Source organism: Camponotus vicinus, unplaced genomic scaffold (assembly GCF_025532165.1).
Source record: "Camponotus vicinus isolate PSW18456_S1 unplaced genomic scaffold, iyCamVici1.0 SCAF_14, whole genome shotgun sequence".
Lineage (NCBI taxonomy): Eukaryota > Metazoa > Arthropoda > Insecta > Hymenoptera > Formicidae > Camponotus > Camponotus vicinus.
Window position 1 is genome coordinate 8,188,902 of NW_028141950.1, and position 20,036 is coordinate 8,208,937.

The 20,036-nt window shown below is 33.1% G+C and overlaps 2 protein-coding genes across 4 annotated transcripts; both read left to right on the forward strand.

Moving 5' to 3' along the window:
• Positions 1-1,145: 1,145 nt before the first annotated feature.
• On the forward strand, positions 1,146-18,299 carry LOC145965726 (proto-oncogene tyrosine-protein kinase ROS-like). 3 transcript variants are annotated; one of them, XM_083089395.1, is made up of 12 exons: positions 1,146-1,637; positions 1,897-2,134; positions 2,935-2,984; positions 3,551-3,692; positions 4,260-4,353; positions 4,493-4,822; positions 5,040-5,354; positions 5,578-7,019; positions 16,115-16,219; positions 16,407-16,618; positions 16,886-17,359; positions 17,590-18,299. In XM_083089395.1, exons 2-12 carry the CDS (start codon positions 2,014-2,016, stop codon positions 17,935-17,937), a joined length of 3,633 nt encoding a protein of 1,210 aa, XP_082945521.1. In that variant the 5' UTR covers positions 1,146-1,637; positions 1,897-2,013; the 3' UTR covers positions 17,938-18,299. The 3 variants fall into 3 exon arrangements, with proteins under 3 accessions (XP_082945521.1, XP_082945522.1, XP_082945523.1); XM_083089396.1 differs by having other exon boundaries at positions 1,916-2,134; XM_083089397.1 differs by lacking the exon at positions 2,935-2,984 and having other exon boundaries at positions 1,146-2,134.
• Positions 9,008-11,748, forward strand: LOC145965415 (uncharacterized). The gene is made up of 2 exons (XM_083088949.1): positions 9,008-11,438; positions 11,549-11,748. The coding sequence occupies exon 1, from the start codon at positions 9,032-9,034 to the stop codon at positions 11,192-11,194; it is 2,163 nt and encodes a 720-aa protein (XP_082945075.1). The 5' UTR covers positions 9,008-9,031; the 3' UTR covers positions 11,195-11,438; positions 11,549-11,748.
• Positions 18,300-20,036: the final 1,737 nt, after the last annotated feature.

A 20,036-nucleotide genomic window follows, 5' to 3' on the forward strand; every position in this document is an offset into this window, starting at 1 on the left:
AAGTTTTCTTTACAAAATTATTTATCTATTTCCAATACTTTATCTATTTTCTAATCTCATTGAATTTCGACAATTTCAATTATTATTATTTCTATTGTTGTTATTATTATTATTATTATTATTATTATTATTATTATTATTATTATTATTATTAAAATTATTATCATTATTATTATTTTTATTATTATTATTACTATTATTCTAATATTTATATTATTATTATTATTATTATTATTATTATTATTATTTTTATTATTATTATTATTATTTCTAATATTATTATTATTGTTTTTTTTCTAGGTGTCCTTTATACCAATGTCCGGTAGGGAAGGAAATCGGTTATGCGAAGGATCGATTTGTAAAGAGGAAGGATCCTGAGGAAATTCTTATACATGATAAGATCCTCTTTTATATCAAATATTTTCCTAAACTAAAAATGTCGCTCTTGTGAACTTAAAAAGATACAAGATCGCCTCTTTTCTGTTATTGAAATTTCGAATTCCGCAAAGATAAATAAATAACATTAGCATTAACTCAACTAAACCATTGTCCGAATTCTCGTTTGCTCGTGAAATTTCGCGAAATTGACGAGAAGTTACGTTTTTCAAAAATACAAAGTAAAATAAAATAAAATTCTTATCTCGAAAAAAAGAGATATTTACTTATAAATAGATAAATTCTAGTTTTTCAGCTCAAATTAACTCAATTGGAGAGTGCTCAAATTTACATTTTCTCTAATATTGTCTTTCATTATCTTTTTATAAAATGTAAAATATAAAATGTATAAGTTTGTGTTGAAATTAATTATTATTAATTTTCGGTAATTTATAAAATAATACATATAGTAATATATGTTGTATAGTAATAATTAATTTCCAGAGAATTGATTTTTAAAAATCAATATCAAAACATGGTACTTTTTACTACAGATTCGAATTGTACGTGAAAAAATAAGAAACTTTTGTATCAAACGTTTTTTCTCAAAGTGCCTCTGTCAATCTTAAAATTGACCTTGAAAGTAACTGTGATAAAATATCAATTTGTCAATCTTAAAGTTGACAATTTCATATTTCATCACAGTTACTTTCAAGGTCAATTTTAAGATTGACAGAGGCACTTTGAGAAAAAACGATTGATACAAAAGTTTCTTATTTTTTCACGTACGATTCGAATCTGTAATAAAAGTACCATGTTCGCCTAAAAAAAATTAACTTCCGATCCGGATGACGTATTTCCGATCGGAATCAAAAGTTGAAAATATCACCATTTGATAAAGCGTACCCGATTAACTTCAAAATTGTTCGCAATTTTTGATAAAAGTCATTTATTTTCATTTTAAAAGGGATATACGGGTGGTCTAAGACACCCTGTATATATATATAGTGTTACGTCCCTGATGTTCGTGATCGTCAAGTCGGCATTGCAAACGAACATCTGATTGTCAAAGCTTGTTAAGAGGAGAAGAACAGCTGAGTCGAGAGATAGCTGTCAAGCTATCCGGACGCGTTTTCATATACGAGCCATTATTGTGTTATTAATCTGTTGTTCGTGTGTGTTCTGTGTTCGCATTAAAGTTCCTGTGTGTTTTCTAAAAGTGTTTACTTATTTAACGCGATCCGCGGCAGCCGTTCTGTTTGGTGCGTGTCTTCGATATTGTCTACGGAGTGGGGGTAGATTTCTATCCCTACTCCTTCTAATAGAGCATCGAGACTCGGGACTCGCTCGTTCTCGAGCCTCTATTCTCGATAACAGCGCTCCCGATAATCTGAGTCTCGAGAATCCAGTCTCGCTGTCGAGAACGAGCGGGAGTGAGAGCAGATTTGCACGCCTCTAATATATATATATATATATATATATATATATATATATATATATATACATATAAATTAATATCAGTTCGCGATAAGTACATCAGAAATAGTAGAGTGAGAAAAACAACTAACTGAGGATTCAACGGGAACCGATTGAGTGCAAACATTTACGAAAAATGCAACTTATGTTTGGAACAATTTTATGTGTTTTATTGAAAGGTTTAGTACTGACAAAGGCAACTATCACGCCGGAGGATTATATCACTTCAAACAACCTCCAGAAAGAAAGTGTTTCCATTTGTCCGAATTTAAATTTCATGCAGGTAAGAGATATTTTTCGCTTGATTAGGAAACAATTGAATGTTATTGCAGTTAGTAGTGTAACTAAAAATGAATGATAATAAATTATATATTCTACTTATAATAAGATAAAACAATTCAATATGAAAGAAAAAAGTATGTACGATGTCGTAAAAAAAAGATGGATAAAGTTTCGAAATTTTGTTTACAAATGGATGTTATATAGTATATTAAATTTAATTAAAACGGTATTTTAAAATTTGACTGTATTATTTTGTCTCCTCTCTCTCTCTCTCTCTCTCTCTCTCTCTCTTTCTATATATATAATAATTATTTCTAAAAATAACAATTTTTAAAATTAATGAAGTTTTCTGTCTACTATCTGCCACATTAATATATACATACGATGGCACTTCAACAGATTTTTATGTCATTTTTCTTCAATTTTTAAAATTTCTTTATTTTTCTAGATATTTATAATAATATTTATTGATATATAGTAAGATTTACTAATGTAGATTTTATTTTATGAAATTAATTTAGAAAGTTAGCATCATTTGTTTGTGTTAAGAATAATTATATAACGGCACAGAGCTACTAAATGTCGAGAGAGAAAATCTGTTTAATAAAAAAGCCATTCATCAAACATTCTTCAAGTTGTATCTATTAACGCTAATATTTCGATCGACAATATATTCAATAACAGTCACTAAAATTTATATTAATTTTCATTGTACAAATATCCATTTATATACAATTATATCCACATATTTTTATGGAGGCATTATCGGTTTATACTATCGGTTTATACTATCATTTCCAGGATTTGTTTGTGTTAAAAATATATCGACATTCGAGAAAAAACTTGACAAGGTAATAAATAAAAGAATTTATATAATTCTATAATTAATATTTAATAACTGTAAAGAAACAATATTTTTAACCTTTTTATTTTTGAAGTACAAACATTAATAAAACTTTAGTAATATCGGCAAATTTTTGAAAAGAAATATGAGTTACGGTAAAATTGAGAAGAGTTAACTAACCTATCGTGAGAAAGAAGCAAATCGTTAGACAAAATTGTTTTAATAATTGCAAAGAGCTACATTTTCGCTTGTACTATTTGCTGAAAGCTGTTATGAATCCTTATTGACTCTCGTTAACCTATTGATTGATTTTATTTTTGACATGAGTTATGTTTGATATACAAGATGTCTTTAAAAAAATAAATAAATAATAGATTTACGATATGAATAAAACTACATCACATTCAATTTATATCATTTAGGAATGGTATATATCAAACCGTGAATTATTAAGCAAACAAAAAACGAATGGCAATTTTTCGTTTAATTTTATAATTTAACATTAAAAGCACCAGAAACAACCGCTTCAACGATATTTACCTAATTCTTTTCGTATATTTATACTTTATGAAGGATATTTCAATGTCTGAGAAAAGTGATTATCATAAACTAAATTTCAAATCTGACCGGAGTCATTCTGATAGTACTGTGAGAAATGAGCGAGAAGTCGATGAAGTTATACTTGCAAATATTTCTATCATCCCAGAATCTATCGGTAAGTTGCAAAAAATTGCATAAAACATTAATAACAAAATTTATGACGAAAAACTGTAAATGTAATTTAAATTGAAGAGAGAGTGGCAATCAAATCTAAAAATATCTTCCAGTAGTGAGAAGAATATAAATTCTAATTCCAGAAAGAAATAGAAAAGCATAATATAAACATAACATTGTACATAAAAATTGTCATAATTTAAGGTAAAGTCAATTTTATTAATTTGATACTTTGTTTTAAAGCAGTCGCAAATGTTATACTTCTGATTTCTTAAGCTATAGGAATTTTTCGAAAAGTACTTGTCACTATATTAAAAGTTATTTATCCGTTCTTGCCATGAATTATCGATTATTTTTCTAAATCTTAAATGACGCAAAAAATTCTTAATTAAATAAAATAATTAATTTTTAAAGGTCAATAATGTGCTAATTTCCATATTTTGTAGTTTACATTTATTTTTTCTCTTTCCTTAATTTTCACATTAAATTGTTTTTTTTTTATTTACTGAGATAATCCACTTAATCTTATATATAATTATGTTAATATGTACGATCTTAAAATCTCTAGAAAGCAATTTGAACAAGCCAACATCTCTCAGAGCATTTGTACAATTCGACAGTCAATTCACAGAAAAAGTAAACGATATTATTGTGACATTGAGGTAAGGAATCTAAATTCTCAGTTTGTATTCTTTCATTTTTCTTTCTTTTTCTTAAATTCAACGACATAAATATATAAAAATATTAATCCTGTTATAATTTTGTTAAATATAAAATGAATAAAATTTTATGTTTTTACAGATGGAACCAACCTGAATTTACCGATGAAATATTACAAGGGTATACAGTGCAATGTTTTTTCATCGAAGACTTAAAAGAGATTCAAACCTGCGACGATAAAAATATCACAACTACAAAATTGGAGCACACGGTGCACAATCTAATATCTAACACGACATATTATTTTCGAGTACGTGCGCATACTAAAATTGTTGCTGGTCCTTACACGGATTTAATCAATGTGTCGACTACACATGAAAATCCAATACCTAAATTATTACTCACAACGAATCTAGGTATGGAAATATTGGACATGGATTTAAACATTACTAATTTCAGAGTAATATCAGAGTACGTATACTGATGAAAAAAAATAGTTTTAATTATCGTAAATTATTTTTAACACTAACTATAAAGTTAAAGTTATTATTATTATGCACAAGTTTATTATTATCAACATTATAGTAGTAATAACTATAAAATTAGAAATCTCAACTATAATTTTTTACTATACAATTATAGTTCCTTTTTTTCCAGATCAGTAATAAAATATACCTCCTTTTTTCAGATCAGTATCACAAGCCGCTTATTCGATACAGGAACATAGAATTTATTGGCTAACAGAAGGAGACCTAATGGCATTGAAGATTAATGAAAATAATATCACAAAAATAGCTAGCTTTGATAATTATACATTTAATTATCCATATGATCTCTGCATTGACTGGGTAGCAAGAAATTTATATTTCAGCTATTACAGGTCAGGCTACTATTATATTCTAAAGTTCGACTTAACAATGTGGGAAAATGGCATAATTAAATTTGATGAGATTTTCAAATCAGAAATTGCTAATTACGGTATAAATATATCACCGTCTATGAGGTACGTTTACTACCGTCCACGTGAAAAAATAATTTACCATTAAAGATTTATGCAAATTTGTACTTTTTATATAATTTTATGTGGTTTTATAATTAAGATCATAAGTAAAAAAAATAATAAGTTATAATACAATTATAAGAATTTCGAATTTTTACTACATACAAGTTTCTGTTTGTGTTAAAATAATGTTTTATAATGAATAAAATAATTATATATTTTTTAGAATTTTATATTCCCTATTATACAATTCGATGAATGATACATGTTATATGATGCAATATCATTTCGATGGAAAAAATGAGCAAATTGTTCAGATAAATTCATCCTTTTGCCTATTTCGTCATACGTTTCTTTTTAGTCATATAATTGATAACATGTATAATGAGGAGCCGTTAATTTACTGGTTTAATGATGAGCACATATTTGTGACAGACATTAACGTTTCCATGTGCAATACGATTTTACACAAGGAAAACATAAGTGATAACGTCCAATTCCAATCTATGACGATTGACAAAACAAACATTTACATTTTAGCAACTTATTATTCGATTCGATATAATGTCTACGTTTTGAAAAAGAAATATGCAAGTCTCAAGAGCGTAAATGCCGAATATGTTGAAAAGATAATAATAGGCTCACCTAAAAAGACGTTTCTTCATAAAATTTACGCTTTTGATAAAACTTTACAACCATATCCTCCAATGAGATGCCTGACACCTGACGAAAAAGTTTACAATTTTGAGAATATGAATGCAACGGCAAACAGCATCATTGTAAATCTTCCGGAGCCGGTTGTAAAGAGTGGATGCAAAAAATATAATTTACCAACTACTATATATACTATCTCCGTAAGCTGTTTAGACAACAATCTCAACAAGTCTGAGAAATTCAATGTGCAGACATACGAGCGATATTACGAAATTCAGAACTTAACACCATTTACAGAGTACAAGTTAAAGTTTACTTTAAGCAATTTTTACTTTAATCAATTATCAATAAATCCATTCGATTCGAATGTGATACCAATAAAAACTAATTCAGGCAAGCTTAATGCACCAGAAAACATAAGTGTTCTAGCTTTGACGTCTACTATAGCAGTAGTTCATTGGATGCCACCCAAGAAGATGAACTGCGTGGCCGTGACCTACGAAGTGCATTGGAAGTCAGTTACGTTAGTGAACGGCACGCAACAAAAGAGCAAAATTATCAATGTGCCGAAACGTATGGCAGACGGCAGATTTTTCACAAAGATTAACTTGTCGCTACCAGTACAAGATTACTTGATATACGTGCGTGTGTATCCAATTAATTTCAGCGATTTGTACAACGAGAAGTTAAGCAAGATCGTTCACATATACTCAGATCCAAACAATATTACTTTGAGCGGGGTGAACATAAATAGCATAAACATTTCATGGATCTCAAACATTAATCTGACGATCTTTTTTACACTAGAGTACAAAGATATTGCAGCAGAAAAGTGGCTAACAATGGATTATATTAAAATGAATTATAACACTGAAGTAATATACCATGTTAAAAATTTACAATCGGAAACTTTATACAAGTTTCGCTTGATATTGAGATACCTCGAATATGAGGAAAATTTTATATGGCCGGCTGATGAAAGATTTATTTTTTCAACACGTGGTAGCAAACGTGGTAAGCAAATGAAAATACCCATACAGCACAAAAAGGTTGCCGATATATTGAAGAATAATTTCATTGAAACATTGCAATATTGCAAATCGATTGCGAAACTCTGCTGAGTTATTGTTATAAGATTGTGATGAAGTTAAGCTGTCCACTTTTTGCAATGAAATATTGTAGCAATATTACAGTGTAATATATTGGAAAGAATACAATGTTATTGCAACCATATTTTTGATTTTGATGGGTGAATATCTTGGAAACATTTGATTAAATTAAAAAGCTTGATATAAATAGAAGTTTGCAATATTTAAGATAATCATATTTAAGATAATATATTGCAATTATTATAATGAAATAAAGGTCCGTTAGATAAAATCAATAAAAAATTAGTTAAAAGGCTACAAGGACCAACGCAATGGTGGAAATATGCAAAAAATAATAAAACGGTTATTACAATAAAATAACCATATGAAAATGTTTATTTAATTTGAACATGACAAACGCCGCGTTTCAATCCAATTCGGATCCTTTTCAATGTCGACTAACAAAGAGAATAATAAACATTAAGATAAAATTAGAATTAACGGTCATAGGAGAAATGTAAATAAGTTTCGGAACAACGCAAAGTCAAAAAATCGGAAGCAAATATATGTACAATAACGGAAAAATTTAAACCGTCAATCACAAAAAAGGAAAGAACGCATCGCATTAACGTATCGTCACAGAAAACCCGAAAGCTCGTACCGCATACCACCAGTATACCGTTAAAAACGAGATGATCCTCTCCAAAAAAACCGGAAGGAAAACCCACATACAGGTCCATGACCATTTCCAAAAGAAAAAACAGTCAAAGATGCATAAATCGATGACCAGTTGGAAACTTGATGGTCCAAATATGTGCGAGTAAAATCTTAAAAATCTGACACTCTAAAAAAGAAAAACAAGACAGAGCAATAATTTAACAAACAATCCGGAAACTACTTAAGAGAAACATTCATATAAAGCAAGAGTAAAGTTAATATAATAAAATCACATACCGGTCTCTAAATTTGAAAGTGATCTCAAATCAAAAAATCGAACACAAAGGGAGAGCAAGTTAAGCACAACTTAACGTTCCAATCAACAGAGTCGAACTGAGGCACATGGGGATCACATATAGCACAGAACGCGAAACATCAAAAAGAGGGGGGGGAAGGGGGAGAGAGAGAGAAGGGAAAGGAAGGAGAGGAACAAAACGTCACAGAAGGAAAGAAGACAGAACGAAGGAAAAACTTCAAATAATTACTGCGAACATTTTTTTATAATGGGCAAATACATCTTATCCAAGAATTCGGTATCGCTCTGAATGTTAAGGCCATGGTTCTGACCAGAGATATGTAACATCTCAGCAATTAGCCTCTTTTTATATCTAGGTTCCTCCTCCAAAATGGAAACATTCTCCCAATCAAACTCATGTCCGTTCAATCTATGAAGAGACACAACTGAGAGAGAACCAGAAGATTTATTAATATCAGAACGATGTTCTTTAATTCTGGTCAGTAACTTCCTTTTAGTTTGCCCCACATATGAAGCATGGTTTCAACAAAAGAATTATAGCTACTAAATGTAAAATTTTTTTCTTGAGGGAATGCAAAAGAGTCAACTTGGTTCCGCAACATTTATTTAAATTTACCGATAACGTGATTTCATTTTTTGATGACAATTCAACTTCTTTATACAAAAACTTTGTGCGTGGTTCTATTAGGCGGTTGTTACAGATTGAAATTTATGACGCGTTCAGATTGTTACGATTTCTACAACATAATGTACTGCGATGCTCTAAGATTCTGTTTAGACGGGTCCCGGTTCGTATTCTTAATGAATTTATCAGGAGACAACGTTCCTCTCTTAATCATTTTAATATTGTGGAAAATAAGAGAATCAATAACAAACTAAAATGGATCGCTAAAAAACAGTCGGATTTCCTTCGTCCTAACGTACCTCTTATCAAATATTTTTGTTCCGTCCCCCCCCATCCTCCCATGAATCCTTACAAGCGAAAGTTAAGATCTTTTACAGGTTCTTGCCCTCATGAACAGCACCCCCTTCCCACATTTTCCTTCTCACCCACTCCTCAACCTCCCTCTCATACTCCTTTTAATGTACATATTAATCCCAAGAATTTTCACATGAAAGATAATTTATCCCTTGTTAATTCGGTTAATAACAATTGGTTTGTAAATTTGTCCAAGACCGATATTCCTCAGGAAGTTCAATCCCTCTTACAATTGGGAGAGAAATTTTGTTTGCGTTCCCTTCCTAATTCGCAACATTTTGTATTCGATTTCATTAAAAATATTGAACATAATATCTCCAGTTTGGATCGGGAAACGGCTAACAATATTAGATGTTTGTCAGTCCAGACTCTTAATAAATGTCTATTATCCCCTCCTCATTTTTCAGATCTGGACTCTCGTTTGCTATCCTTAACTAAAATTACAAAAAAATTCCTTTCCGACCATCCTGACATCATTGTCACAAAAGCCGATAAGGGGAATGTAACTGTTTCTCTTGATAAGACCGAATATTTTGACAAGATGCATGACCTCCTATCAGACCGGAACACGTACATGGTAGTGAACCGCGACCCGACGAATAGAGTCATCTCCCAGTTGAGGGAGTTGTTACAGCGTTGGCGTAAAAATGATTACATCTCTAACGGTACTTATAGAGCGCTATTGAGTACAGATGGGATCTTACCGCGTGCCTACGGACTGCCAAAGATCCATAAGAAAGATTGCCCGTTACGTATCATCATCTCTTGTATTAACAGCCCTCTTTATTCGCTAGCGTCTTTCCTTCACAACATGTTAGACAAAAATTTACCTAATCCGAATAGCCATATTGCGAATAGCTTTGAATTGATTAAAAGACTTAACAATGTGTTCTTAGATGATTGGTACGATTTGGTCTCATTGGATGTGGAGAGTCTTTTCACTAATGTTCCATTAGATTTGGTTATTGGAGGAATTGCTAAAAGATGGCATTTAATTAAAAACAACATCAACATTCCTTATAAAGAATTTTTGATTGCTTTAAATCTTATTATGGACTCCACCTACTTCCAATTTGACAATGTCATATATAAACAGATTTTTGGCACTCCCATGGGATCTCCTCTCTCCCCGATCTTAGCGAATATTATTATGTCTGATTTGGAAGACAGAGCAATTTCATCTCTTCCTGTTTCCCTTCCCTTTTATGTTCGCTACGTTGATGATATTGTTCTTGCTGCTCCTAAACAATACATCCAACATATTTTCCAGGTTTTTAATTCGCTTCACAATAGACTACGGTTTACCATTGAATATTCAAACAACAACAGTATAAATTTCCTGGACACAACTATCATAATCAACAATAACTATATTGAATTTAATTGGTATAGGAAACCGACTTTTTCAGGAAGATTTCTATCATTTTTCTCACACCATCCTCTGTCACATAAAAAAGGAGTTATCATTGGATTGACTGATAGAATTTTTAAACTGTCACATCCACGGTTTCATAATGAGAATTTTTCTTTTATTATTTCGACTTTATTAGGCAATGGTTATCCTATTAAATTTATTTTTCACACTATTTCTCAAAGATTAAAGTTTTTAATCTCTGACGTGAACAATAACGAAACTGCTCTCACTCAATCCTCCTCCTCTCTTATTCCTTTCTTCACCATTCCTTTTTCCTCAAGTTTTCCAAGAGGTTTTGTTTCCAACATCAAGAGTTATGCGAACAGAAGATTGGCATATACAGTCAATAACAAATTAAAATCCCTTATTAGACTGTACAAGGATCCGGTATCTAAATTCCACCACGCGAATGTCATTTATAAAATTAGTTGTTTAGACTGTGATGCTTCATATGTGGGGCAAACTAAAAGGAAGTTACTGACCAGAATTAAAGAACATCGTTCTGATATTAATAAATCTTCTGGTTCTCTCTCAGTTGTGTCTCTTCATAGATTGAACGGACATGAGTTTGATTGGGAGAATGTTTCCATTTTGGAGGAGGAACCTAGATATAAAAAGAGGCTAATTGCTGAGATGTTACATATCTCTGGTCAGAACCATGGCCTTAACATTCAGAGCGATACCGAATTCTTGGATAAGATGTATTTGCCCATTATAAAAAAATGTTCGCAGTAATTATTTGAAATTTTTCCTTCGTTCTGTCTTCTTTCCTTCTGTGACGTTTTGTTCCTCTCCTTCCTTTCCCTTCTCTCTCTCTCCCCCTTCCCCCCCCTCTTTTTGATGTTTCGCGTTCTGTGCTATATGTGATCCCCATGTGCCTCAGTTCGACTCTGTTGATTGGAACGTTAAGTTGTGCTTAACTTGCTCTCCCTTTGTGTTCGATTTTTTGATTTGAGATCACTTTCAAATTTAGAGACCGGTATGTGATTTTATTATATTAACTTTACTCTTGCTTTATATGAATGTTTCTCTTAAGTAGTTTCCGGATTGTTTGTTAAATTATTGCTCTGTCTTGTTTTTCTTTTTTAGAGTGTCAGATTTTTAAGATTTTACTCGCACATATTTGGACCATCAAGTTTCCAACTGGTCATCGATTTATGCATCTTTGACTGTTTTTTCTTTTGGAAATGGTCATGGACCTGTATGTGGGTTTTCCTTCCGGTTTTTTTGGAGAGGATCATCTCGTTTTTAACGGTATACTGGTGGTATGCGGTACGAGCTTTCGGGTTTTCTGTGACGATACGTTAATGCGATGCGTTTTTTCCTTTTTTGTGATTGACGGTTTAAATTTTTCCGTTATTGTACATATATTTGCTTCCGATTTTTTGACTTTGCGTTGTTCCGAAACTTATTTACATTTCTCCTATGACCGTTAATTCTAATTTTATCTTAATGTTTATTATTCTCTTTGTTAGTCGACATTGAAAAGGATCCGAATTGGATTGAAACGCGGCGTTTGTCATGTTCAAATTAAATAAACATTTTCATATGGTTATTTTATTGTAATAACCGTTTTATTATTTTTTGCATATTTCCACCATTGCGTTGGTCCTTGTAGCCTTTTAACTAATTTTTTATTGATAATATATTGCAAAATTATATTTAAAAAATATTATCATATAACATAAAATGTTATATTTTTATACAGAATTACTTTAAACTTTTACTTACGAATCACTTTCTTTATTTTTAATGTTTTTTATACTCTTATAATGGGATATATATATATACAGGGTGTCCGATTCCTAAGTGACCAAACGAAAAGTAGTGGTAGATTGGATCAAATTGAGGAGAAAAGATCTCTACCATTTTGCAAAATTCGCAACAATTATTAAAAAATAAGCAAAAATGTTTCTTTGCATGAGAAGCGCTAGATCGCTCGCAGTGTCCGATTAATGAGTGATCAAACGAAAAGTGGTGGTAGATTGGGTCAAACTGGAAAGACAAGTCCTCTACCATTTTGCAAAATTCGCAATAATTATTAAGTTATAGGGAAAAATGTCTCAGCGCATGAGAAGCGATCTGTCTACCGCTTTTTATACTCTGAGACATTTTTGCCTATAACTTAATAATTATTGCGAATTTTGCAATATGGTAGAGAACTTTTCTTTTCAGTTTGACCCAATCTATCACCACTTTTCGTTTGATCCCTTAATAATCACACACTACAAGCGGTTTACCATTTCTCATGTATCGAGACATTTTTTCTTATTTTTTAATAATTATTGCAAATTTTGCAAAATGGTAGAGGAATTTTCTTCTCAGTTTGACCCAATCTACTACTACTTTTGGTCACTTAGGAATCGGAAACCTGTATATACATATATGTGGAATAGGCCTATGGGGGAAACCACTATAAAAAAAGCGCACCATGCTATCTACCGCAAGGTGGTGTGGAAATGATAGCGCATCATTTTCTCGCCACTAAAAGGACGGGTCATTTTTCGGCGCGGTATTGCGATATATCGCAGGCCACCATCATGTCTCGGAGAGCGATCCCATCGCTTCGCCGCGCCCATCGCTTCGCCGCGCGCCTAGTATAGGATTACAGTAGGACGACTCTCGTCGCCGCGCGCTTCTACTCACGCAGATTGGCCGATATTCTTTATTTAATTTTTCGTTAATTATTGCGAATATCACAGTACAAGTCCTTCCTTCTTAATTTGATCCAATCTACCTCCTTACTTCGTATGGGCTAAAATTTCCATGACGCCCTGTATAGATACTATTATATCTATCATTATATTTTTCTATGCATTTTTATGTATTTCTTTACATGCAAATATATATAATTATAACTGATCTTTAAAATTTTTAAATAAAAATGTAATTAGTAATGTTTAATTAATTCTACAACTGTAATGTTTACATATATACATATATATATATATATATATATATATATGTATATATATATAAATATAAACATTACAGTTATAGAATTAATTAAACATTACTAATTACATTTTTATTTAAAAATTTTAAAGATCCGTTATAATTATATATATTTGCATGTAAAAAAATACATAAAAATGCATAGAAAAATATAATGATAGATATAATAGTATCTATACAGGGCGTCATGGAAATTTTAGCCCATACGAAGTAAGGAGGTAGATTGGCTCAAATTAAGAAGGAAGGACTTGTACTGTTTTGTGATATTCGCAATAATTAACGAAAAATTAAATAAAGAATATCGGCCAATCTGCGTGAGTAGAAGCGCGCGGCGACGAGAGTCGCCCTACTGTAATCCTATACTAGGCGCGCGGCGAAGCGATGGGCGGATCGCTCTCCGAGACATGATGGTGGCCTGCGATATATCGCAATACCGCGCCGAAAAATGACCCGTCCTTTTAGTGGCGAGAAAATGATGCGCTATCATTTCCACACCACCTTGCGGTAGATAGCATGGTGCGCTTTTTTATAGTGGTTTCCCCCATAGGCCTATTCCACTCTCAATTTAAATATTTGTGAAAATTGTTCAAAATGCCGTTACTGTACGCTGAATGTATCGTAAATGTAAAAAATTGATGATGACAGTACATTCGCAAAAATTGATCCGTGGTTGAAAATCCCTCGATAAAATGTGTTGCACACGTTGCTAATGATACGGGCGTAATCCGTTACACGTAAAGCGTGATGTACCGCGTATCGCGAAAAACCAAATTCATGTGCCACAGGACGCACGCTAGTTCCAGGATTTTCATAAAATGCTTCGAGAATCCTTTCTTCATCTCGTACACGAAGACACACTGCTGGACCGGTTATCCCGATATTATGCACGATACCCAGTTTCACATAATTATTAAACAACACGTAAAACTGTACGTCCACTTGGTTTTTGTGCACGCCTGGAAAATCATTCCACGTAAATTACGGCAGCGCGATAAGTATTTTCTCCCGCTAGCCCGTATGCCACAATCATATCCGTATATTCCTGCAGAGTACACTTCGTTTTCACTGTTAATTTACTACGCGAACACAAGTTTTTTACTAAAACTGTCTGAGCTCTCGCAGGCTGTTGCCAGAGTGCATTCGCTAGCAGCACGCAACTACAGCTGAGCGGACATGTGAGTGTAATCATAATGCGCAGGTGCCGAGCTCACACGTACGCTTACACTCGCATGTCCGCTCAGCTGTAGTTGCGTGCGTATGCACTCTGGCAACAGCCTGCGAGAGCTCAGACAGTTTTAGTAAAAAACTTGTGTTCGCGTAGTAAATTAACAGTGAAAATGAAGTGTACTCTGCAGGAATATACGGATATGATTGTTGCATACGGGCTAGCGGGAGAAAATACTTATCGCGCGGCCGCAATTTACGTGGAATGATTTCCCGGGCGTACACGAAAACCAAGTGGACGTACAATATTACGTGTTGTGCAATAATTATGTGAAACTGGGTGTCGTGCATAATATCGGGATAACCGGTCCAGCAGTGCGTCTTCGTGTACGAGATGAAGAAAGGATTTTGGAAGCATTTAATCCTGGAACTAGCGTGCGTCATGTGGCACACGAATTTGGTTTTTCGCGATACGCAGTACATCACGCTTTGTGTGTAATGGATTACGTCCGTATCATTACCAACGTGTGTAACACATTTTATCGAGGGATTTTCAACCACGGATCAATTTTTGTGAAGGTACTGTCATAATCAATTTTTTACATTTACGATACATTCAGCGTACAGTAACGGCATTTTGAACAAATTTTCACAAATATTTAAATTGAGAGTGGAATAGGCCTATGGGGGAAACCACTATAAAAAAAGCGCACCATGCTATCTACGGCAAGGTGGTGTGGAAATGATAGCGCATCATTTTCTCGCCACTAAAAGGACGGGTCATTTTTCGGCGCGGTATTGCGATATATCGCACGCCATCATCATGTCTCGGAGAGCAATCCGACCATCGCTTCGCCACGCGCCTAGTATAAGATTACAGTGGGACGACTCTCGTCGCCGCGCGCTTCTACTCACGCAGATTGGCCGATATTCTTTATTTAATTTTTCGTTAATTATTGCGAATATCACAAAACAGTACAAGTCCTTCCTTCTTAATTTGAGCCAATCTCCCTCCTTACTTCGTATGGATCAAAATTTTCCTGACACCCTGTATTTTAATAAAAAAATAGCAATGCTTATCTTTAGCTTAGAATTATATTTACTCCACTGATATTATTACTGTGCCATTATTTCATTTGACTTCTGCAAAAAAGTAAAATTCATCGGATATATACAAATATAAAAAAATATATTATTACATTATTTCCATAGATAAATTAAAGAGTGTTATAGTTTTAAAATGTTTCTAAAATATAAATATCATATTACTAATGTCTAATTCATACTTTGTTAGTTTATATTTCTACAATGTTTCCGTAATGTTGCATTGCAATTTGTAATATTGCAATATTGTTACAAAGTAATTGTAACGTTCTGTGCTGCATAGATATTATATTATTATTCGCTAATTTTTTTAGATATAAATAGAACAAAAATTTTAAAAAATTAAATTTTGTAATAAAGTTATAAGTAAAAATAAATTTGTAAAAACGTACACACACGAAGATATTAAAATTATATTTTTGCTTAATATAGATATTCCGAGCACTCCTGGAATAATAGCAGAAAAATATTACTTATTATTGATGTTAAGTTTTATCGTTATAGTTACTATAATCTGCGTCTGCTACTTTTATCGTTGTAAGTATATTTGATGTAGATATCGACTTCAATTGTAGATTGTACGTATGTATATATCTGATATAATATCTAAACATTTACTGAAAATAGTAATTTACTTATATAAAACTAAACGAATAAATTTACCAAGAAGCAATAGATTTTATAATACATATTATTACATAATTAACTCGAAATTTTATAACAGTGCATCGCAGAGGTAATAATGAACAACTTTTGTCTTCAACGATGACCGATATGGAACTGGCGATTCTACATGAAGTACCTTACCGAAACGCTCAATTCAATAGGATTTATAATCCTATATTACATTGTAATCCGGATGAATGTGCGATAACTATAATCGCACGTAAACAAATTACATTTACAAAACGTCTTGGTAGCGGCGCATTCGGAATGGTAAAATTAATTTTTTCAAGCAATGTTACAAATTTATTTCTGGATCAACAAAACAGATATGTATTTTCTAATAAAGATATAAATTACATAAATTTTTATAATAGATTATAAGTAATATAAAATTTAGATGAGACAACAATCATGCACTTTATTATACATTTTTCGTTGAATTATTTAATATAAAGTAAAATATAATATTACTTGACATTAAACTATATACATTTTCTAATGAAGTACGCATATAAATTTGTGTGAAATATTTCGCAGGTGTTTCAAGGAAATGTGAAGAACTTAGAAAGATCGGGCACAGAGATATCCGTTGCAATAAAAACGCTTCGGAAAGATGCTTCTTCCCATGAGAAAAAGAAATTGTTAGAGGAAGCCAAGCTTATGAATCATTTTCGACACAAACATATATTAAGATTGTTGGCCGTTTGTTTAGATGGGGATTCTCCGTTACTAGTGTTGGAATTGATGGAAACTGGTGATCTGTTAAAATATTTGAGAGATTGTCGAAATTTGCAAGCGTCAGATTCGCATGCTCTGCGTTTACAAGATTTGCTCGCCATGTGCGAAGATGTTGCGCGAGGTTGTTGCTACTTGGAAGAGTTGCGTTTCGTACATAGAGATCTAGCGTGTCGCAATTGTTTAGTATCTTCGAGAAATCGCGAGAATCGTGTCATTAAAATAGGAGATTTTGGACTAGCTAGAGATATCTACAAGGATGATTATTATCGCGTGGTAAATACAATTATGAAAAAATTTAATGATTAAAAAATGAATTCTTTTGAAAAACTTTCCATTTTTTTATCATAATAGTATCGTGCATTGTTTCTTTAAGTAATATAGAAAATATAAATATTTTTTTTTATATAAAGCAAGAAATAAATGAACGTTTTTGATTTTGCACAAATTCTAAAAATGAACAACTCGAATCAGAAAATTAAATTTTTGTTTAAATCATGTTTTAGAAAGAAGAACGTTGGTTTCCTATTCGCTGGATGGCACCCGAATCTTTGATGATTGAAATATTTACTTCTCAAAGCGATATTTGGTCATTTGGGGTATTAATGTGGGAAATTACATCGTTGGGTGAGAAACCTTATATTGCCAAGACTGATGAAGAAGTGATAAATTATGTACGTGCTGGAGGCAGGTTGCCGATGACTCTTAACTGTCCGTCACCCTTGTACCAGTTGATGCTACGTTGCTGGAGTACAGCGGATGCTAGACCAAATTTCAAATTTTGTCTGAAAAATATTATAGCATTAAGAGAGAACATGGAAGATGCCTTATTGAGTCCAGTCGATACTATTTAGCCAATATAATTACATTAATGTTGATGTTATTTTCCAAACGATTCAATAAATCTTAATGTAGGAAATATATTTCTAGAATATTTCTAAATTGATTCTGTAATTTTCAGATTTAATCTTAATATGAGATTAATCAATAAGAATAAAAGAAATTTTTTAATCTTACCTTCCATAAAATTTTGATTATTATTAAAAAATATTACATCCGTTTTCATGATTGTACAAAATCAAATAATATAATGATATATCTAATTTGTGTTTTTGAGTAATCGAAGCCAAATCTAATGATTGCGATTATATACAGGGTGTCAGTGAAATTTTAGCCCATACGAAGTAAGGAGGTAGATTGGCTCAAATTAAGAAGGAAGGACTTGTACTGTTTTGTGATATTCGTAATAATTAACGAAAAATTAAATAGAGAATATCGGCCAATCTGCGTGAGTAGAAGCGCGCGGCGACGAGAGTCGTCCCACTGTAATCTTATACTAGGCGCGCGGCGAAGCGATGGGCGGATCGCTCTCCGAGACATGATGGTGGCGTGCGATATATCGCAATACCGCGCCGAAAAATGACCCGTTCTTTTAGTGGCGAGAAAATGATGCGCTATCATTTCCACACCACCTTGCGGTAGATAGCATGGTGCGCTTTTTTTATAGTGGTTTCCCCCATAGGCCTATTCCACTCTCAATTTAAATATTTGTGAAAATTTGTTCAAAATGCCGTTACTGTACGCTGAATGTATCGTAAATGTAAAAAATTGATGATGACAGTACCTTCACAAAAATTGATCCGTGGTTGAAAATCCCTCGATAAAATGTATTGCACATGTTGGTAATGATACGGGCGTAATGCGTTACACGTAAAGCGTGATGTACCGCGTATCGCGAAAAACCAAATTCATGTGCCACAGGACGCACGCTAGTTCCAGGATTTTCAAAAAATGCTTCGAGAATCCTTTCTTCATCTCGTACACGAACACACACTGCTGGACCGGTTATCCCGATATTATGCACGATATCCAGTTTCACATAATTATTGCACAACACGTAAAACTGTACGTCCACTTGGTTTTCGTGCACGCCCGGAAAATCATTCCACGTAAATTACGGCCGCGCGATAAGTATTTTCTCCCGCTAGCCCGTATGCCACAATCATATCCGTATATTCCTGCAGAGTACACTTCATTTTCACTGTTAATTTACTGCGCGAACACAAGTTTTTTACTAAAACCGTCTGAGCTCTCGCAGGCTGTTGCCAGAGTGCATTCGCTAGCAGCACGCAACTACATCTGAGCGGACATGTGAGTGTAATCATAATGCGCAGGCGCCGAGCTCACACGTACGCTTACACTCGCATGTCCGCTCAGCTGTAGTTGCGTGCGTATGCACTCTGGCAACAGCCTGCGAGAGCTCAGACAGTTTTAGTAAAAAACTTGTGTTCGCGTAGTAAATTAACAGTGAAAATGAAGTGTACTCTGCAGGAATATACGGATATGATTGTGGCATACGGGCTAGCGGGAGACAATACTTATCGCGCGGCCGTAATTTACGTGGAATGATTTTCCAGGCGTGCACAAAAACCAAGTGGACGTACAGTTTTACGTGTTGTTTAATAATTATGTGAAACTGGGTATCGTGCATAATATCGGGATAACCGGTCCAGCAGTGCGTCTTCGTGTACGAGATGAAGAAAGGATTCTCGAAGCATTTTATGAAAATCCTGGAACTAGCGTGCGTCCTGTGGCACATGAATTTGGTTTTTCACGATACGCGGTACATCACGCTTTACGTTTAACGGATTACGCCCGTATCATTACCAACGTGTGCAACACATTTTATCGAGGGATCTTCAACCACGGATCAATTTTTGTGAATGTACTGTCATCATCAATTTTTTACATTTACGATACATTCAGCGTATAGTAACGGCATTTAGAACAATTTTCACAAATATTTAAATTGAGAGTGGAATAGGCCTATGGGGGAAACCACTATAAAAAAAGCGCACGATGCTATCTACCGCAAGGTGGTGTGGAAATGATAACGCATCATTTTCTCGCCACTAAAAGGACGGGTCATTTTTCGGCGCGGTATTGCGATATA

Excerpts from the sequence above, each read along its gene's own strand:
- LOC145965726 (XM_083089395.1), top strand. The coding sequence starts at position 2,014 with ATGTGTTTTATTGAAAGGTTTAGTACTGACAAAGGCAACTATCACGCC. Across the intron at positions 2,985-3,550 it reads TCGAGAAAAAACTTGACAAG|GATATTTCAATGTCTGAGAA; the intron begins GTAATAAATAAA and ends TACTTTATGAAG. Across the intron at positions 16,619-16,885 it reads GTAGCGGCGCATTCGGAATG|GTGTTTCAAGGAAATGTGAA; the intron begins GTAAAATTAATT and ends AATATTTCGCAG.
- LOC145965415 (XM_083088949.1), top strand. The coding sequence starts at position 9,032 with ATGAATCCTTACAAGCGAAAGTTAAGATCTTTTACAGGTTCTTGCCCT.